This window comes from Haliotis asinina, chromosome 2 (assembly GCF_037392515.1).
Source record: "Haliotis asinina isolate JCU_RB_2024 chromosome 2, JCU_Hal_asi_v2, whole genome shotgun sequence".
Lineage (NCBI taxonomy): Eukaryota > Metazoa > Mollusca > Gastropoda > Lepetellida > Haliotidae > Haliotis > Haliotis asinina.
The window spans coordinates 81,616,984-81,635,442 of record NC_090281.1 but is presented as its reverse complement, the minus strand read 5'-3'; the positions used below and the strand labels follow the sequence as shown (position 1 = coordinate 81,635,442).

General features: G+C 37.5%; 1 protein-coding gene across 3 annotated transcripts; it reads left to right on the top strand.

Moving 5' to 3' along the window:
* The first annotated feature begins 4,651 nt into the window (after positions 1-4,651).
* On the top strand, positions 4,652-16,470 carry LOC137274427 (NTF2-related export protein 2-like). 3 transcript variants are annotated; one of them, XM_067807600.1, is made up of 5 exons: positions 4,669-4,699; positions 6,243-6,329; positions 12,509-12,623; positions 14,491-14,635; positions 15,249-16,470. In XM_067807600.1, exons 2-5 carry the CDS (start codon positions 6,304-6,306, stop codon positions 15,410-15,412), a joined length of 450 nt encoding a protein of 149 aa, XP_067663701.1. In that variant the 5' UTR covers positions 4,669-4,699; positions 6,243-6,303; the 3' UTR covers positions 15,413-16,470. The 3 variants fall into 3 exon arrangements, with proteins under 3 accessions (XP_067663702.1, XP_067663701.1, XP_067663700.1); XM_067807601.1 differs by lacking the exon at positions 12,509-12,623 and having other exon boundaries at positions 4,652-4,699; XM_067807599.1 differs by lacking the exons at positions 4,669-4,699; positions 12,509-12,623; positions 14,491-14,635; positions 15,249-16,470 and adding an exon at positions 7,897-9,478 and having other exon boundaries at positions 6,247-6,329.
* The last annotated feature ends 1,989 nt before the right edge of the window (positions 16,471-18,459 follow it).

Below are 18,459 nucleotides of genomic sequence, written 5' to 3'. Positions count from 1 at the left end.
CAAATGTTGGAGGAGAGACCCAAGTAATGCAGGTGTACTAACAAAACCTGGAGTGAGTGAGTGAGTTATATTTATCGCCATGTAATCAGTAATCTTTCAGTCTCAGCGAGTCTGCCAGATGTGGGACAAGACCTCCAAGTAATGCAGGTGTACTTACAAAACCTGGAGTGAGTGAGTGAGTGAATGAGTTATACTTATCAATCTTTAAGCAGTATTCTTGCAGTCTCAGTGTGTGTGCTAAATGTGGGACCAGAGACCCAAGTAATGCAGGACAATTGCTATTCCCTGACACCATGAACATGGTGCTGACTGACAAATCTGGAAATAAGATGAAGGTAAACAAGGATCTAAACCCACAATCAGGAACTTCTGGAACACACCTCTTCATAATGACTTGGAGAGCCTCAGATGAATGATTTATTCAATTAAATAAAACCGTTTAAGGTATGTGTAGTTAATTTCTTCAGCATGCACACTTCCACCCCTTCTATCACACAGTTAGGTCTGAATACATGGTTTCAGTGACTTTTCTGAGAAGGGGATTTGCAGTCACGGTTTGCTTCTAAGGGGTTTTCCCACCCTGAACCCTAGCATCCATTTATTTATCTTTTCTTGAGATTAGAAGCTCAGCTGCTTGTCGAACAGTATAATTTATTATAAATATGACACATATATACACATATATTTGACCTACCAGGGCTTTGCGCAATGCACAAATGTGGGGAGTGAATACAGAAACCCAAAATACGCACAAAATACCTACCTTGCATCAAGATTAGTAATACTTGCAAGTTCACTATCAGTCATGACCACTGTCCACTAATTCATTCCAGACTCTGAAGTCATTGTCTGAACCAGGGATACTCTATAACTCTCTATATAGGCTCCCTGTCTGAACGTACACTACACATCGCCATTTCAACACTTTACATGACCCTCATAATACCTGAAAGAACTCGTAACATATACTAGGCTTCATAACGTACGGTCAACTGAGATATAGCATACGTAAAGAAATGGGGGGTTTTCAGAAAGAATAGAACAATAGAACTAAGAGTGTAATCACAATGTTTCATGTGTTGACAAAAACGTGACACATCGTGACAAAAAGTTCAAACAGCGCAAGCAAACATCAGCCATACTCAGACTCACAGACACAGACAGACACACACACACACACACCGTTTTCGCCACAAAACTGATAAAAATCTCACGCTAATCTGGGTTCTTATGAAAATATCACACAAATAGGTAACTAAGGTCTGAATACATCGTTTTCAGTGAATGGGCCTTGCAGTTGTGCATTTTCAGCAGGGGACATTCTGCCCCCAGGACCCCGTACCAGTTTCCTCTTGATCACTGAATTGTCTGTTCCAGACTCGATTATTCACAGACCGCTGCCATAAAGCGTGAGTGAGTGAGCTTAGTTTAGCCTGCACTCAGCAATATTCCATATTGCTGAGTGCAGGCAAACTAAGCTCACTCACTCACCCTACCAGTTTCCACTAAAGACCCGGCAGTCCCAAGCTTTCGGCTCTTTTTGTGTTGGATGCCCTGAAATAATGTTTGAAACATAAGACCAAATATTTACAGTCTCCAAAAGTGCCAGGTGGGAATTGTGTTCCAAGCTGATTCACAAACTGAAATCGTGAAGTTTCTCCCTCTTCGTGGAATACCATTGTACCATAAGGCACGGACATTCAGTTCCGTATCTGGATATACTCAACACTTTCATTTAAACCAATCTGCAGATATAAATGCTGAAATATATGAAATAAATATAATACTACTTAAAGCAGCCGTTAACCAAATAACCAAATTGCAACTTCAAATCAAACATAAAACTGACTTGTGCACATAAGCAGCTCAATGCCGAGATTTTACTTGCGCTTTGCTTATTTCCTATAACTTGCACTCTTGATTGTGATCGCGCGGAATGTGATCAGTACCACGGTGATATACTTTTCAAACCTACAGATAAGAATCGGCAGAGGATAAAAGATTCAAATGATAGCATATTTACTTACATGTCAATATGACGTGAGAATTCTGTTTTGTTTAGTGATAGGAGGCGATTCCTCTTTCTCAATGTCTAACATGTTGGACTATATTATTTTTGGATGACTTTGGCGCAGATATTTATAGAAAACGACCATATTTTATGTCCCTTCTAAGAGACGTTACAGAAAAACACACCAACTTCTAAATGCCACTCAAACAAGATAAAAAGTGTTTCTACACATAAGCATATCAACATATATTTTAATGAGACGTTGATATTGTGTATCTATTATAGATCTATATGGAACATATGAAAGTAGAAATTTTGATGGACGAAACACAGCACATGATATGCATCAAATAACACATCAATTTCTAGAAGAAAACAAAACAAACACACACATTTGAAACTGGTAATTACCACCTTTTCTGGTAAATACCACAATTGAAACCGGTATTTACCACATTTGAAATTGGTTAATTACCACAGTTTTCCGGTAAATAACACTTTTAACAATTCTCATTCAAATAACCTTTTAATACGGCTGAACTTTCATTTTACATGCTGAATGTTACATACATTTTTGTCAATTTTAAAAGACAACGCCAGGTACTGATGGTTGCATTTTAGTTTTCATATAGTTTCTACAATTATATTTTCATCATTCCAGAATATCTAGGCACACATCCAACTTTTTCAGCTTACGTATTAAAAGAATCGCTAGAGTTCACAACTTTTTATTGTTAAAGGAATGTCTTATCCAAATCTCGAGTTTATTTTGAGCATGTCCATTTTGTGATTGACGAGATAAAAATAATGTGTTGGCCAATTTCCGGGTATTATTGTGTATATAAAGCACAGGAATAACCTCGTGGGTTCCAAATGAATTCCTGTGTTTCAAATACCCAATAAAACCCAGAAAATTGTCAACACACGGTGCTAGTCACGGGAACATTTCATTTGAAACCTCCGGCTAGCGCCATCGCTTCCAGATGAATTCCCGAGCTTCAAATACTCAATAACACCCGGAAATTGGCCAGGACATGATATTTATTGACGCTGTAAATACAAAAGGAAACCAACATAGATTTTGTTGTCTGCACTCATTTACTTTGGGTATGGGTACAGCAGTAAAGTGTCATCAGCTGCTGGTTTCAGAGGGTTCCCATGGTAGCCGTTTACACTAAATAGCAATATAATGATAGTTTTTTATTACATTAACCTCAGTTAAAACACATCCATTCAAAACAGTCCCATCAGTGTAAAACCTCTGTAATTAATTGAGAATTGATTGTGTTAAAATCATCGTTTTAAATGTAAAACTTTTAATCATATCCCTTGTAAAATGCTATACGTGACGAACAGCCTTGCAGTTTCCGGGAATCGAATACCATTCCATCATGTTATTAAACAATCAGATTAAATAAGACGGTGACTTATGGTTTACAATGATGATTAAACTTCGACTTACTCTTTTGATATAGAGAGAGCCTCACCCCAGTGTCTCTTGATATCCAATATATCATGACAAGTTAATAAAGTTACAAATATCCTTGGCTGTTCGAGGATAATTTTACTTTTATCAACAAGTATTGATAGATTTCATATCAGAAGACATGAGTTTGAGAATCTATTTATCATGAAAAATCACTGTTCATTAGTTTTTAATGAAAACTGCATCTCTGAACATGGTACTGCCATTTGACATGCTAGCATTGTGATGTCATCAGTTTTTTATGCCAAGGCATTGTACGAAATCTATTGTCAAAACGATATAATCTGAGACACAACTGTTTCATCTCATACAAGCAATAACTTGTTTGAGTGGCATTTCAGAAGTTGGGGTGTACAAACAGGACAAATTGTTATGGATAACAACTTCTTTACTCCTGCTCGACAATGGTACAAGAATCTGTAGAAACGTCGCACTCACGCAACAAAGAAGTTGTCCTATTCATACAAGTAATGTCTAATGTGGAACACAGTTTGGGATAATAACTGCTGTTTTTACTGGCCTGTGGAAGATATTGCAGAGTAATATTTTACGCCAATCATACACATTATATGAATATGAATAAGTACAAGTAAAATGTGAAAGTTCTAAAATAGTTTTCAAGTCAAAAGCGTTATTTACCAGAAAAATTAGTAATTGCCAGTTTCAAAAATGGTGATTACCTGTTTCAAAAGTTGCAATTACCAGAAAAAGTGGTATTTACTAGTTTCAAAAGTGGTAATTACCAGTTTCAAAAGAGGTAATAACCAATTTTAAAACAGAACATTCAACAATACATTTTGACCCTATGTGTAAACAGCTACCATGGGAACCCTCTGAAACCAGCAGCTGATGACACTTTACTGCTGTACCCATACCCAAAGTAAATGAGTGTATGAAAATGAAAAAAACTACCACAGATAACATATATTTATAGACATGACTAATACCTATAAATAACATCATTAATCATGAATTCTTCATGATTGTGTTAGATCAGCACATGAAACACGGAAACATACTTTTGATGATTAAAATAAATATATTAGTGCCAAAGTATCTTTTGTCTTTATAAAGCTTTGATAGTGGAAAACCTCAAGTTTGAACGCATATGCAATTGCGCGGAAGTCTAGAGCAAGTCTATTATCGGATTCGTCGCACTTCTGGAATTCCCCCTATGACGTCACATCATGGCGCCGACAGAGGTAACTTGCTCGTGACGCGATTGCCTTTTATGATTATTTTTTCTCTCCTTGACTTGAAACTTGTAGTGGCTAAACCTATAACAGAGTAAAAACACAATTCTTAAAGACATTCCTAACAATGTGTTATTTAGAGTTGATTTCTAGGCACATTCGCGTAAATTGAAAACCACGACAAAGCCCCAGTTTTCGCGCATTAGCGCTAACCTTGGAGGTTGTTACCCTTAACTTGGCTTAAATATGATAAGCCTACATGCACAACCCTACCTGCCCCATGGTAAAAGCTCACCAAGTCAACTAAGTGTATGGGATCCTCTCTATTGGCTGCTCCTTTGCGGACTTTAATAATTAAGATCGAATTTATGTTGCCACCTTGATGACATTGTGGTAAGCTAAGACGTATAGTGTCAGGGGTTTTCGACGGTATAAGACAAAAACGTAATTTTGATCTTTAATGTCATTTTAAGTTTTGATTTTGCTAACCTTGAGTGATGAAGGTATATTAATCTATTTCACCGAAAAGTATCAAGTGTTTCCAACAAAAATAGCGTTTATAACATCGTACTGCAGTCGCTTGTCACGTCCGGGTATTTTTGTATGTGGTTTCGACGGTGAGCCATACTTTTCCATCCACACTGCGAGAGAGTGTTTTGATCGTGTTGCTTCCTGTTTCATACGTAACCTGTCACTAGCAGACGACTGATCTTGTTGAATTTTGCTCGCTATTTTTTGTTATACAGGCAATTGATTTTGCATCTGAAGTGGTATTAACGATCGAGGGTTAATAATATTGTTCTTTATTTGCTCTTTACATGACTTAATTTCTTGATTTCAATTGTCAATAAAACATCTCACGACAGGAAGTGGGCATCTGCCCTACCGATGAAACTGTTTGTGCACTCCGATCGCGCACGTACTTCCTGGATATAGCACTAGCAATGCAATCGTCGAAATCACCAGAACGCGGAATTCAGCTCGCTTTGGGATATCCTAACAGTGGGTAACCAGTAGCACAAACAATATCACTCTTTTACAGACTCATCACCTGTGTGTTTGCCTTTGCGCTGTGTGTGGTCATTTACTGTGCAACACACGAAACTTGCCAGAAAGTGGTTTTCAGACTTTTTTTAACTTTCTGAAACAATCCCTTAAAACAGATATCACCCCATACGATACTGCAGTACCTCTTAACTAGTATTAGAGGTCATTAGTAGACTTATTTGTGAGCTAGTAAATGAATGTTTGATCAGGAGGGGTACTTTACCCTTGTGTTTATGAGCTGGTTGTTTGATTAGAAACAGGATCCAAATGGAAAGGACAGATCTGGGGGTGACCTTCAAACCTTAGCACAAGTAACACTAAGGGTTGGAGAGGCACTTGGTATCTGATGGAGATAAAGTCAGATATGAGTCTGAACTAATTAGTGCGACTGTAATCTGTGCCCAGTAAACTGCATTGTTCCAGGGAGTCACATACAAAATGAAAACTTATTTTTTGGCTTTGATTCACATCATTTGTTTCCATGTACTCTTTTTTTCATTTTCAGGATCATAAGGCTAAAGTGGAACAGGCTTGCCAGGCTGCAGAGGAATTCTCCAAACTCTACTATGAACACTTTGACAAGAAAAGACATGTGAGTTTTATAGGCCTACACTCATCATAATTAGTACAAACATTTTGTGCCAAGAGAAGCCAAAAGGTTTGAACATGGAATCTGATGTAAGACTGGCTCGCAAATAAATATATTGGCCTTACAAATCAATGTTGTGGTTCTAGCCCATATGGGCATTGCTATATTGATGACTCAGCATGTTTTTCAAGTAAACAGCTACTTTCTATTAATTGTTTACTTACTAACTTCCATATCATTACATTAGAAGTGATTTCAGTGTGAAAAAAACACCAGTCCATAACATGGTAACAAAAATGGAATAGAATTGTCTACAAAGAAACTGCAAATTACTAAAGACTCTCAGCACAAAAATCACCCTAGAGACTAAGTGATCTAGTGTATGTACATGCATGTCCTTTTCCTAGATATAGATATAGATATGTTGTGAAGTCATGTATGATGCACTGCTCCCCAACTCATGCTTGTCTTAAAGGTGAATTATGGGAAACATAAATGAATTCTGTCCGTTTTCTATTACGTTGCAGAGTGTACTAGCACATAGAAAGACATTTCCTAACCATTGAGTAGAAACTGAAATGTATTTCATGCATATTGACAGATTTTTGAAACATAATCTTCTAAAACTGTGATCACTTAAGTGAAATGCAATGAACATAATGAAAGAAACGTTTGTATCTAATGCTTCATTGTCAGTTCAAGAGTTACTTCCCTTTGTTTTCCATCAACCTACTGCTAGACACATATTAGATGATCCTGCGCACTAAACGCATTTGTGACAAGAGAGGCGGTACAACGAATTGGGCGAGTACACTTGGCTGCTACAGGTAGCTTGATGATTATGCACGTGCAATACATGCTAACCGTGACATGAAATCAACACCTTCAAGTGATAAGACTGCAATTTCAGGCATAAGATACTGATATTCCACGCTAACCTTTAGGTAAGACGAAGACAAGTAGATGATTGGGGCATTGACAAGCATTTTAGGTATTCAACAATTTTGTTAAAAAAACCCCAGGAAAATGTCATTTGCTTCGTGAAATGGATCGGTGGTCCTAAACATATTTGCTCAGTATATTGTGTTGATTCAATTCGTTGGGATTGTACCTGTTCCCAAATCAAGTGTGCTATAACAATTCATGCGTCAAACGCACTGGGGAAAATGAACTTCTCGATATTTATGAGACAACCTGTCTCCCACTTGTTTCAAGTGGATCGTTCTGTGGGGCGTTCCCAAGTATGCAAATTGGGGTCATTTGTCAGGTCAAGGATCATCTTATATGCGTTTACCAGTAAGGTTTGGGACATGCAGGATGCACTTGTGGTAGGGCCTGTAAGATTCAGTATTCAGGAATAGTCTAGATCAAAATTATCTTCCTGTTTCCTGGACATGCCTGCATCATGTACATGCAAATCTGAAATAGAATCTGAATGAATTTTCTTTTGTGTTTCATTGAAAATATTCTGTAGTGCTTTTTTTTTTTTAATGTCTTTTTTGATGGTTTTTAACTCAGTGAATCCAACTTGGATGTTGCCTTATCTGAGGTATTTTCCATCTTCCTACAGGGTTGAAACTACTTAGGAGAGATGGAAGACCGAATTGAGGCACTGACTCCATCTGGCGTCCCCATGGCAACTGTTGTCTTGGAAACACCAGTAGTTGTCGACCAGTCAGAAATGGACAATTCTCTGAAATTCTATAGAGCACTGATTGAAAATGACATGAACATGGTAGAACATTTGGTGAAAAATGAAGGAGTGCACATTGATATGATTTTCATGGATGGTTTTACATACGTTCAGCCCACATTTCAAGGTTGGGGAGCATTGCATATAGTGACAAGACGAGGACTTGGAGAATCTCTTAAATTCCTTGTCTCTTTAGGGGCCGATGTTTTCCTTAGTAACAAAGATGGTGACACAGCTCTTCACATAGCTAGCAGATATGGTCATGTGCAGTGTGTGGAGTTTCTGCTGGATTGTGACATCAGACTGAAGGATTATGTGAATAATCAAGGCCTTACACCACTAATTAGGGCTGTTTTTAAATTTGAGCATGCATTCAAAGGTCAGTACAGGAAGACAGTGAAAGCCCTTCTTTCAGCAGGATGTGACACAAATATCTGTTCATTGTCAAAAGTCACACCTCTACATCTAGCTGCTGGACGTGGTGATGCGTACTTGTCAAAGATGTTGATAGATGGAGGAGCAGACGTCAATGCTATCTGCAGCCAAGGTTCTAGTCCTCTCCTTAAGGCCCTATATGCTCTACGTGTGAATTTAGAATGCGTTAAAGTCCTCCTTGAAGCCAAAGCAGATGTCAACATTGCTACCATATCTGGCCGCACTGTTCTTCATTTAGCAATTTCAAAATGTGATGAGGAATGCGTTGAAGCGATTCTTAAAGCAGGAGCAGACCCAAATGCTCAGGATAATTATGGCAAGACTCCACTGTGGATTGCCGTTCAGGAAAACAACATCAGGTTTGTCCCAATTGTTGCCAGATATGGAGGAAACGTCAACTACAACCTTCCTCCTCAAAATCTGTCACTTCTGTCCCTTGCCATAACATGCCAGTCAACAAACATGGTGAAGCTTCTCCTTGAACATGGGGCTTCTGTTGACACGGAAACCATCATGCAAGCATCTCCTTTATCCCTCAGTGTAGAAGCACTCAACATTCCAATTATTAAGGCATTGTTACGTCATAACTGTCATCTGAATGTGGTCGGCAATGCACGCCATAGTCTGATTCCTCAGTCACCGATACAAATCGCATTTGAACTTGGTAACCTTGAAATCATCCGTCTGCTCATGAGAGCAGGGTGTAAGGTCAAGGCTGTCTGGCTCACATCACAGAAACTTCCACCAGTTATGATGAACAATCAAAGCTTGTTGCAGTGGGTAGAAAGCTACTTCTATTCCGTGCCTTCCTTGATGCACTTGGCAAGACTCTGTATACGAGAGATTCTTGGACCTGATATTCAGCCCAAACTTGAGCAGTTGTCACAACAAGAACTCTTGCCAAGGAGGGTTTTAGACTATCTCTTATTAGAAGACATCTTGGAAGACACTTTCTGATGAATGGTAGAAGCTGTTTACGGAAGAGTATTGAGTCCCGTGATCTTGTTCTGTTCTTGTGTATCACTATCAGACTGTTGTTGACAGTCAGATTTCTATTTCAATGTAAAGTTTTTCCTATATACTTACCAAATACATTATGTAAGAAGTAATAAACATTAATGTCAGGATGTTCATAATCATAGTCCAAAACAGATTTACTGAATGTAGTTCTTTTCATTGTGACCTTTTTATTGATTTCTTAGCCAGCTACGTATGCCTGTATCATGTATATTAGCATCTTTCAGAGGCTTAATTACTTTCCTTGCCAAAATGTATGATAGGGAAGATAATGAATTCGTACTCTTTATAATTCCTTACTTGTGGCCCAAGTGGTTCTGGTAACCAAGCATCCATCTATCACATGACTGTATTTTCACTTCTCTATTCTGTCTCTCCTTTGTAATATATTTAAATATTTTACTATTTCTCCTCACTCTGAGATGTCAATGTTTAACCCAGTTACCTCCCTTTAACATCTGATCCTATTTGTTATTATCGTATTACTCCATCATGTTCTGACAAACCTGCATACTGTCCAATATGGATTCTCATCTTGAGTTAATTCGATACCCACTTTCTTAACAATTCCTTTGCTTGACACAATAATTTCTGGCCAAACAAAAACATATAGAAAATAATTGTTTTCTTGTTGATATATGCTTTTGGATGAGTATAGGGGGTACTCTTGTGAGTTCTTGACCATGGGCATTGATTAAGAGTGAAAAATGTGTTTGTGATGTGATTTGGACAATATAGATATTTCTTGCCACAACGGTAAAACACTTTGTACACAAACTATTGTTTTCACCTTGTATGTTACACATGTACAGAATAGGTTGGTAGGTGATGGTATACGTATGGGGCCAGAATTTGTGATTCATTGTTGCCTTCCTTTGGTGTGCCAGAAAGCTGTGATCATAGGTTTGAATCCTGGCACCCTGACAATGTTCAACATCAACAACACATCTTAACTTGTGGTGGCGGTGGGGAAGCTTAATGGGTAAAGTGTTTGCTTGTCACACTGAAGACCCGGGTTGATTCACCAGAATGATGAAGCCCATTTCTGGTTTCCCCTGCAGTGATATTGCTGGAATATTGCTAGAAGCAGTGTAAAACTAAACTCACTCACTCCTTGTAACGTGTGGGTTTCACCAAAGCAGTAAATGTCAAATAGCTACATCACTATGGCCCACCTTCCTCATGGAGCTAACACACTTACATATACATGAAATATGGGAGACATGGTGATTCACACTAAATGTTTTAGAAACATCAGCCCTGGCACAATCACTGGCTCACTACGGGAATTACACATCAAGTCAAGCCCTGTTTGTATTACCCATTCTGAAGTATTGCCCTGAGAAACATCAGCCCTGGCATACTCACTGGTTCACTCACATGTCTATGTCTTCAGTTTAGTACCCAACAAACATAGTGCCTCAGAATGTCATCTGTTGCCAAAATATGAAACTTACACATTCATGTTCAGTGGTCAAAACTCTTGGAAATCAAGGAGTACTTGTCATGACCACAGTGTTCCAATATTATTAGTTTATATATTGAGAATGCTTTAGGTTCGGATACCCGAAGAGAAATTTTTAAATTTTCAGCACTTATATTCATAATGGTATTACATTTTGGCAAAAGTAGTCTAACTGTGTCTTGTATATGAATATACACAAACCATCTTCTATCATTGTTTGTATATTAAACAGTGGGATTAAAGGGAATTAAAAGAATCTTCCAGAAACACAAATTTATGTTCATGGCAATATATCCCATTTTGTTCTTATGGATTAAGGTACCACAGAACTATGTGATATTAAGTTATACTGCCTTTTTCATTGGTGCTGAGAGCTATGAGTCTTACCTTACACAGAGGTAAAATGTTTAAGATTATTGCAGTATATGGTGATATGCTTCCATATGTGTGTGTGGCTGCATGTGATAGTCTGGATTAATGCTGGTTTTATAGTAACAGGCCACTGAGATACCATGGTCAGAGTCTCCTCAGACACAGTATGCAGGTGGGACTGTGGGATAGCCTAGTGGTTAAAGTGTTTGTACATCATACCATAGGCCTGGGTTTGATTAATTACATGGGCACTATACATAAAGCCCATTACTTGTGTTCCATGATTTGATATTAATGGAATATTGCTGAAATCAGCATAAAACCCAACTGACTCACTCACTCGCCCTTTGTGCAAGTCTCTGCTGTAGTGTTAGTGATAGTTGCATCATTACTCACTGTTTAGTGCATTACAGGTACACATATATTTTGGTGACGGAGCTCAATACCCGGATATTGTATACTGAGATATATTGGTTGCTGTTTGGCTTTGTATGAATGTTACACATGGTAAGAATGTGCAAGAGTTTCTGGTTCTGTAACAATTTCTAAGTTTTTAAATGTTACTTTAGTCACTCACTGTAAAATGGCCTCTTACACCACGCTCCAGTTGAAGATAAAGCTTTTGTAAGTGAACATAATTCAGTTACCAGAGTTCATGAAAAAGATCATGTATATGTTGAAATATGACCATGTACAGTTCCTCTGCCATTCCAAACAGAGTTTGCCAGTCACAATGGCTTAATGGTTTCTTAAACTGTCACCTCTAAAGAGATTGCATCATTTCTTTTCACTTTTTTTCTTTAAGTCAATATGAAATCTTCACTGTTTATAATATTCAGTTAGGATGTGAAATCTTAATGATATTAAGTCATTTGAAGGTCTGTTTTTCAAATCATAATGTTGAGTGTGACTATATCAGTGTCAAACAAAGATGGTGAAAATGCATGTGTTATGAATAATACTTATATGATACATGGTGAAAACATGGCATGTTTTGGAGTAATGCATGTACAAATATGGATCTCTGCTTCCTGTGGTTCTGATTAGCCTTCAATAACCCATGCTTGCCTTAAGAGGTGACTGACAGGATTGGGTGGTCATACTTACAGACTTGACATATGCCATCATATCCCATTTGGTTAGATTGATGTTCACGCTATTGATCACTGGATTGTCTGGTCAAGACTCGATTATTTACAGACCACCGACATATACATGTAGCTGGAATATTGCTGAGTGCAGCATTAAAGTTCAAAGTGACCTGGATATTTATTACACTCAAGGAGGTACAGACTACCCATTTTTGTCATGCAGAGTAAGTGTTAGCTGCAGTATAAGCTTGATTGTGTATGTTAGTCTGGACTTTAACATGGGGGCTATCTCTATGAGATAACAAGCCAAAGTTTAATATGCTTTCTTCACTCAGACACATTTGACTCAGACCCAATCGGTCCTACTTTTGTCCCATTGATACAGAGTGGAGTAGCTCAGTGGTTGAAGACCAGGCGTCTCCTGCGGAGATATTGCTGGAATATTGCTAAAAGTGTAAAAACTCAAACTCAAACTCTACCATTAATACCAGACTCGGTATCAACAAGTACCATATTTTAATGTTGTCAGTAAGATATGGCATTGAGATTAAACCGCAGCTTTCTACTCTCTGGTGTGATGCATTCGTGCTGAGTGTCTGCTGTCTTGAGTGAAAACCTGTCCTGGGGTATCTCAACCACGCCATACCAGTGTGCATCTGCTTTCCGAACAAGTCAGTTTTTGTCGGTTATAGTTGTGCTGTTAAATAGCTGATTTATATTTTTATAATTTTCATTATGAGAGTAGATGGAACACTTACAATAGATTACCAGTAATTTTGCTTCCATCTGTCGTGCGCTTCATGAATCGGCATTTTGAGCAAGACTACTTATAATTAATACCCCACATGGGTACAATGTGTGAGGCCCATTTTCTGGTGTCCCCCACCATGATATAGCTGGAATATTGCTAAAAGCGACGTAAAACCAAACTCACTCACTCACCATAATTGATATATAATATATAATATATAATTGAAATGCTTAGTAGCTAAAAATAGTGCAAGAAAAGTGCATTTATCGTACCTTTTTAATCATTTTGACTTTGATTTGATCATAAGATCCTAAGAAGGTAATACTTGGTCTTGTTTGGGTCATTATGAATATCCTATTTAGCGCTTATTGTAACTGTGGTAATGATAATCTGTTGTTAGAAACAATGTGATTAGTTGTGTAACGATCCCCTGGGCTATTTTTCATCAGTGTGATCTTTATTGTTGGTAGAAATAATGAAACTATATTTTTCAAAAAAAAAATTTCAAACATCGTTTAATATCTAATATTTTAAGTTGGTGGATCCACATTCTAAGCAAAATAAAATATAGATTGCGGTCAGGCTTTGACCATTTGCTTTCTAACTGAAATAATATCAAATCTGATTGTCACAATAGGGCGATGTGTTGGCTGCTGCCTTTAATATGATGTTTTTCTGGGTTTGGTTGTGTTTTTGTTTTTATTTATTGAATGTTATCCTAATGTGAGCTGTGATCTACGATCTGTGATGTGTTCTTGTTGATTTGTGGGAATATTGTGATCAATAACTGAAACTTGTGATGATATTTGAATAAAAATAAACATTTCTCTGACAAATTGTGTTTTTCTTTGTAACCTTTTCTTCAGACTATGTTTGTGGATAATCTGCCATCATAGGCTTGTAACGGGATGGTAAATTCTTTCAGGGTGGTAAAAAATTGGGACTGGGACATTGAACAAAACATGTGCAACTCTGTTTTTGTCAATATAGGGATCGTGGCCATATGTCTTTAACTGGACCCATTATCTCACAAGTAACCAGACACCAGATATGTAAGGATTCATATTAGATGTGTGATCCACTCATCAAAGTCAATTTCAGTCACTGCGGACAGTTGCATCCCATGCTTAACCTACATTGTTGCAATTAGTCATACCGAAAATATTTATGTGAATATAATTATTGTCAAGTGTCAAATTGTTTTGTTCTTTTATGAGAATTTTCATTCACTGTTGAAAATCCATTGAAAATCCCTGACCGATGATGATGATTCGCCATGATACTGCTAATTTTAGGGAGCATCACTTAGAACTCTTCTCATGTTTCATCATATGTTTCAGCTGATACGAAAGCTGTACCTAGATTCCTCAACTGTGGTATGGAACGGCAACGTCTGTAATGGTGGGGAAGCCATCAATGCACACTTTGATGCCTTGCCTGCCTCGGAACACGTCATCAACTCTCTTGACACACAGCCCCTTGTTGGTTAGTAGGGAAGCATTTTTTGTCTTGTGAAATACTGAAGTACTGAAATACATGATACAAAAGGAACAAACCATGGACTGTCCTTTATTCCACGGAAAGATATTTATGAATAAATATATCATTCAACATTAACAGATTGCTAATTTGGTATGATCATTGATCATTCTGTCTCATGTAATTTAACTGCTTTGAAATACTATGAAAAGGGTTTGATAAAATTCAATTCTGATTCTGCTTAAATTTTCATTTGGATATATCTTCTAAATTATTATTTATTTTAATACATTTTCAAACATAGAAAACTGGGAAGGTGAGGTTTCTGATAATCAAAAACATTTTTTTCCTTTTTGTATGTGTCTTATTGTTTTCCTCTGTCCCAAAAACTTTCAAGCAATCTTTCAGAGCCAAAAGTTAGTTTTCAAAATTATGTTCTTATTTCAAATTCAACTATCAACTCTACCAACCATTCAAGAAAATGTTAAAAAAACAAACTAGGTACACTAATGGTAGTACTCTGAGAGAAAGAAAATGACCTTGAGGTTTTTTTCTTATTTCAGTATTTTTGAAAATTTATTATTATTATTTCTTTAAAACAGATTTGTGTTTGTTTCAGAGTCATTGAACCCTAATGAGATGGCCATAGCCGTGTCCGTGTTTGGGACAGTGAAGTACCAGAACAACAAGAACAAGGCCTTCACACAGAACTTCACCCTGTCTTCACAAGGCACTGTTTGGAAGATTGTCAGTGATGTCTTCAGATTTCTCGAAAAGCCATGAGCTGTTTCTTACATTTCCGTTTTTTAGACAGTTTCAGCCACAAAGATTGTTGGCCATGGTGTGGCGACAGGGAAAGGAAGTTTGAACTATGTACATTATTGTATTGAAATTGTTATTGTAACGAAGATTGTAAAATATTGTAGAAGCGCTGATGACTTTGCACCATGAAATGCTGCTCATTTCAGTCATGATCTGGGTGTAAATAATGCACTAAGTGTAAGGCGCTGTCTTTGCAGGACAGATTGGAAGCTCTCCAGTCTAAGTACCTTCGACAGGGAATTGGTTTGGATAATATTTGGATTTTTAAAATAAAGTTCTCATGCTGTTCATTTCAGGGGCATTGTTCATATTGAAATGTTCTGTTTTATCTGATATTGTACAACTGAGCTTCCTTGGATCTTCACTGTTGTTGAGTCTGTCATCAGTAAGTACAAGTCACCCTTACCAAGCCATCACACCAGTGGTGCTTCTGGCTCAAGACAACTGCTTGTCTGTCAACTGCAAGACTGATTTGAGCTTAAAATTAATGTGTACAGAACAAATTGGCTATGAATGACATATGAAACTTGCTATGACTGCCAATTAGCAAGGGTCTAGTCCTCATTTAGAAGCAGCTGATACATCAATTCTGAAAAAGTTCAGCACACACTGGTTTCTAGAGAAAATCATACCTCTGTTTTTTTTGTACTGAGGAATTTTGTAGACCATATTCTGCCTTTGTTCATAGATTAATTTCAACACAAACCTGTGGTGGTATTCACAGCTATTAGTTGGCATGGCAACCTAAAATGTGACAATTGTGTTTCAGCAGCAGGATATTTGTGGAAAAAATATTGTATGATTGTTTCTTTTTGTATTTTATCTTTACTTGAGAAAAACAGTATAATGTGTTGGTGTAAATGTACTATTTGTCATGACCTGAATAATTCATCATTATGAATCATCATGTTTTAAACATTTTGAAATCATTATGCTCATTATGTATACTCGTGTACGGAAATGTTTCATGTTAGGCAAATGTGTTAATACATGAAATAAAAGTTTATGTGTTGAACTTAGTGCATTTCTTTTATCATCTCTGTTGTAAATATATTATAAAGTATTGTCTGCAGGAGCCATTATATCAGTATAATGCGTTTGGTTTGTAAACTTAAAATGATACACGGTTATTGCATCTTCAAAGTAGGAATTAAATGGGAGTCACTGTTTCATTAAGACATTCTAACAGAGAATCTTTTGGGCTGCTGAAGCACCAGATTTGGCAATGTCCTCAAGTTGCCTACCATAAAATTTCAGCATTATTTAGGCATGGATTGTAACTGTGATCAGACAGGTTTTGAGTGTGATTCAAGTGTTGCTCTTTGTAAATCTTCACTGAAAGAACATGGGCATTGGTACCCCAAACCAGTGAAATGTTGACACAAAGCTCTGGGGATCCAGGGGTATTGCTCAACAAAGAGGTGAGTGAGAGAGTTGTTTTGGGCTGCTTTTTAGCAATATTCAGCAATATCACTGTGGGGGACACCAAATTGGGCATCTCACATATTTGCCTATCAGGGGAATTAAACCTGGTTATTCAGTGTGATGAGCAAACACTTAAAACCGCTAAGCCACACAAAGGAAAAGTGGATTATTGGAATGCTGAGGTCACCCCTCTTGTCACAAATTTTTAAGGACAATACTGTGTCACTTTATCTTTATTGGTAGTAAGTGTGAGTGAGTTGGGTTTTACAGAGAGTTGTCACAAAGAAGTCACATCATACAGAAGTAGGGAATATCACAGTCATCACAAAGAGGTAGGGAATATCAGTCATCACAAAGAGGTAGGGAATATCACAGTCATCACAAAGAGGTAGGGAATATCACAGTAAGTCATCACAAAGAGGTAGGGAATGTCACAGTAAGTCATCACAAAGAGGTAGGGAATGTCACAGTAAGTCATCACAAAGAGGTAGGGAATGTCACAGTAAGTCATCAGAAAGAGGTAGGGAATATCACAGTCATCACAAAGAGGTAGGGAATATCACAGTAAGTCATCACAAAGAGGTAGGGAATATCACAGTAAGGCATCACAAAGAGGTAGGGAATATCACAGTAAGTCATCACAAAGAGGTAGGGAATATCACAGTAAGTCATCACAAAGAGGTAGAGAATATCACAGTAAGGCATCACAAAGAGGTAGAGAATGTGACAGTAAGTCATCATAAAGAGGTAGAGAATATCACAGTAAGGCATCACGAAGAGGTAGGGAATATCACAGTCATCACAAAGAGGTAGAGAATATCACAGTAAGGCATCACAAAGAGGTAGGGAATGTGACAGTAAGTCATCATAAAGAGGTAGAGAATATCACAGTAAGTCATCACAAAGAGGTAGGGAATATCACAGTCATCACAAAGAGGTAGAGAATATCACAGTAAGGCATCACAAAGAGGTAGGGAATATCACAGTCATCACAAAGAGGTAGAGAATATCACAGTAAGGCATCACAAAGAGGTAGGGAATGTGACAGTAAGTCATCATAAAGAGGTAGAGAATATCACAGTAAGTCATCACAAAGAGGTAGGGAATATCACAGTAAGTCATCACAAAGAGGTAGAGAATATCACAGTAAGGCATCACAAAGAGGTAGAGAATGTGACAGTAAGTCATCATAAAGAGGTAGAGAATATCACAGTAAGGCATCACGAAGAGGTAGGGAATATCACAGTCATCACAAAGAGGTAGAGAATATCACAGTAAGGCATCACAAAGAGGTAGGGAATGTGACAGTAAGTCATCATAAAGAGGTAGAGAATATCACAGTAAGTCATCACAAAGAGGTAGGGAATATCACAGTCATCACAAAGAGGTAGAGAATATCACAGTAAGGCATCACAAAGAGGTAGGGAATATCACAGTCATCACAAAGAGGTAGAGAATATCACAGTAAGGCATCACAAAGAGGTAGGGAATGTGACAGTAAGTCATCATAAAGAGGTAGAGAATATCACAGTAAGTCATCACAAAGAGGTAGGGAATATCACAGTAAGTCATCACAAAGAGGT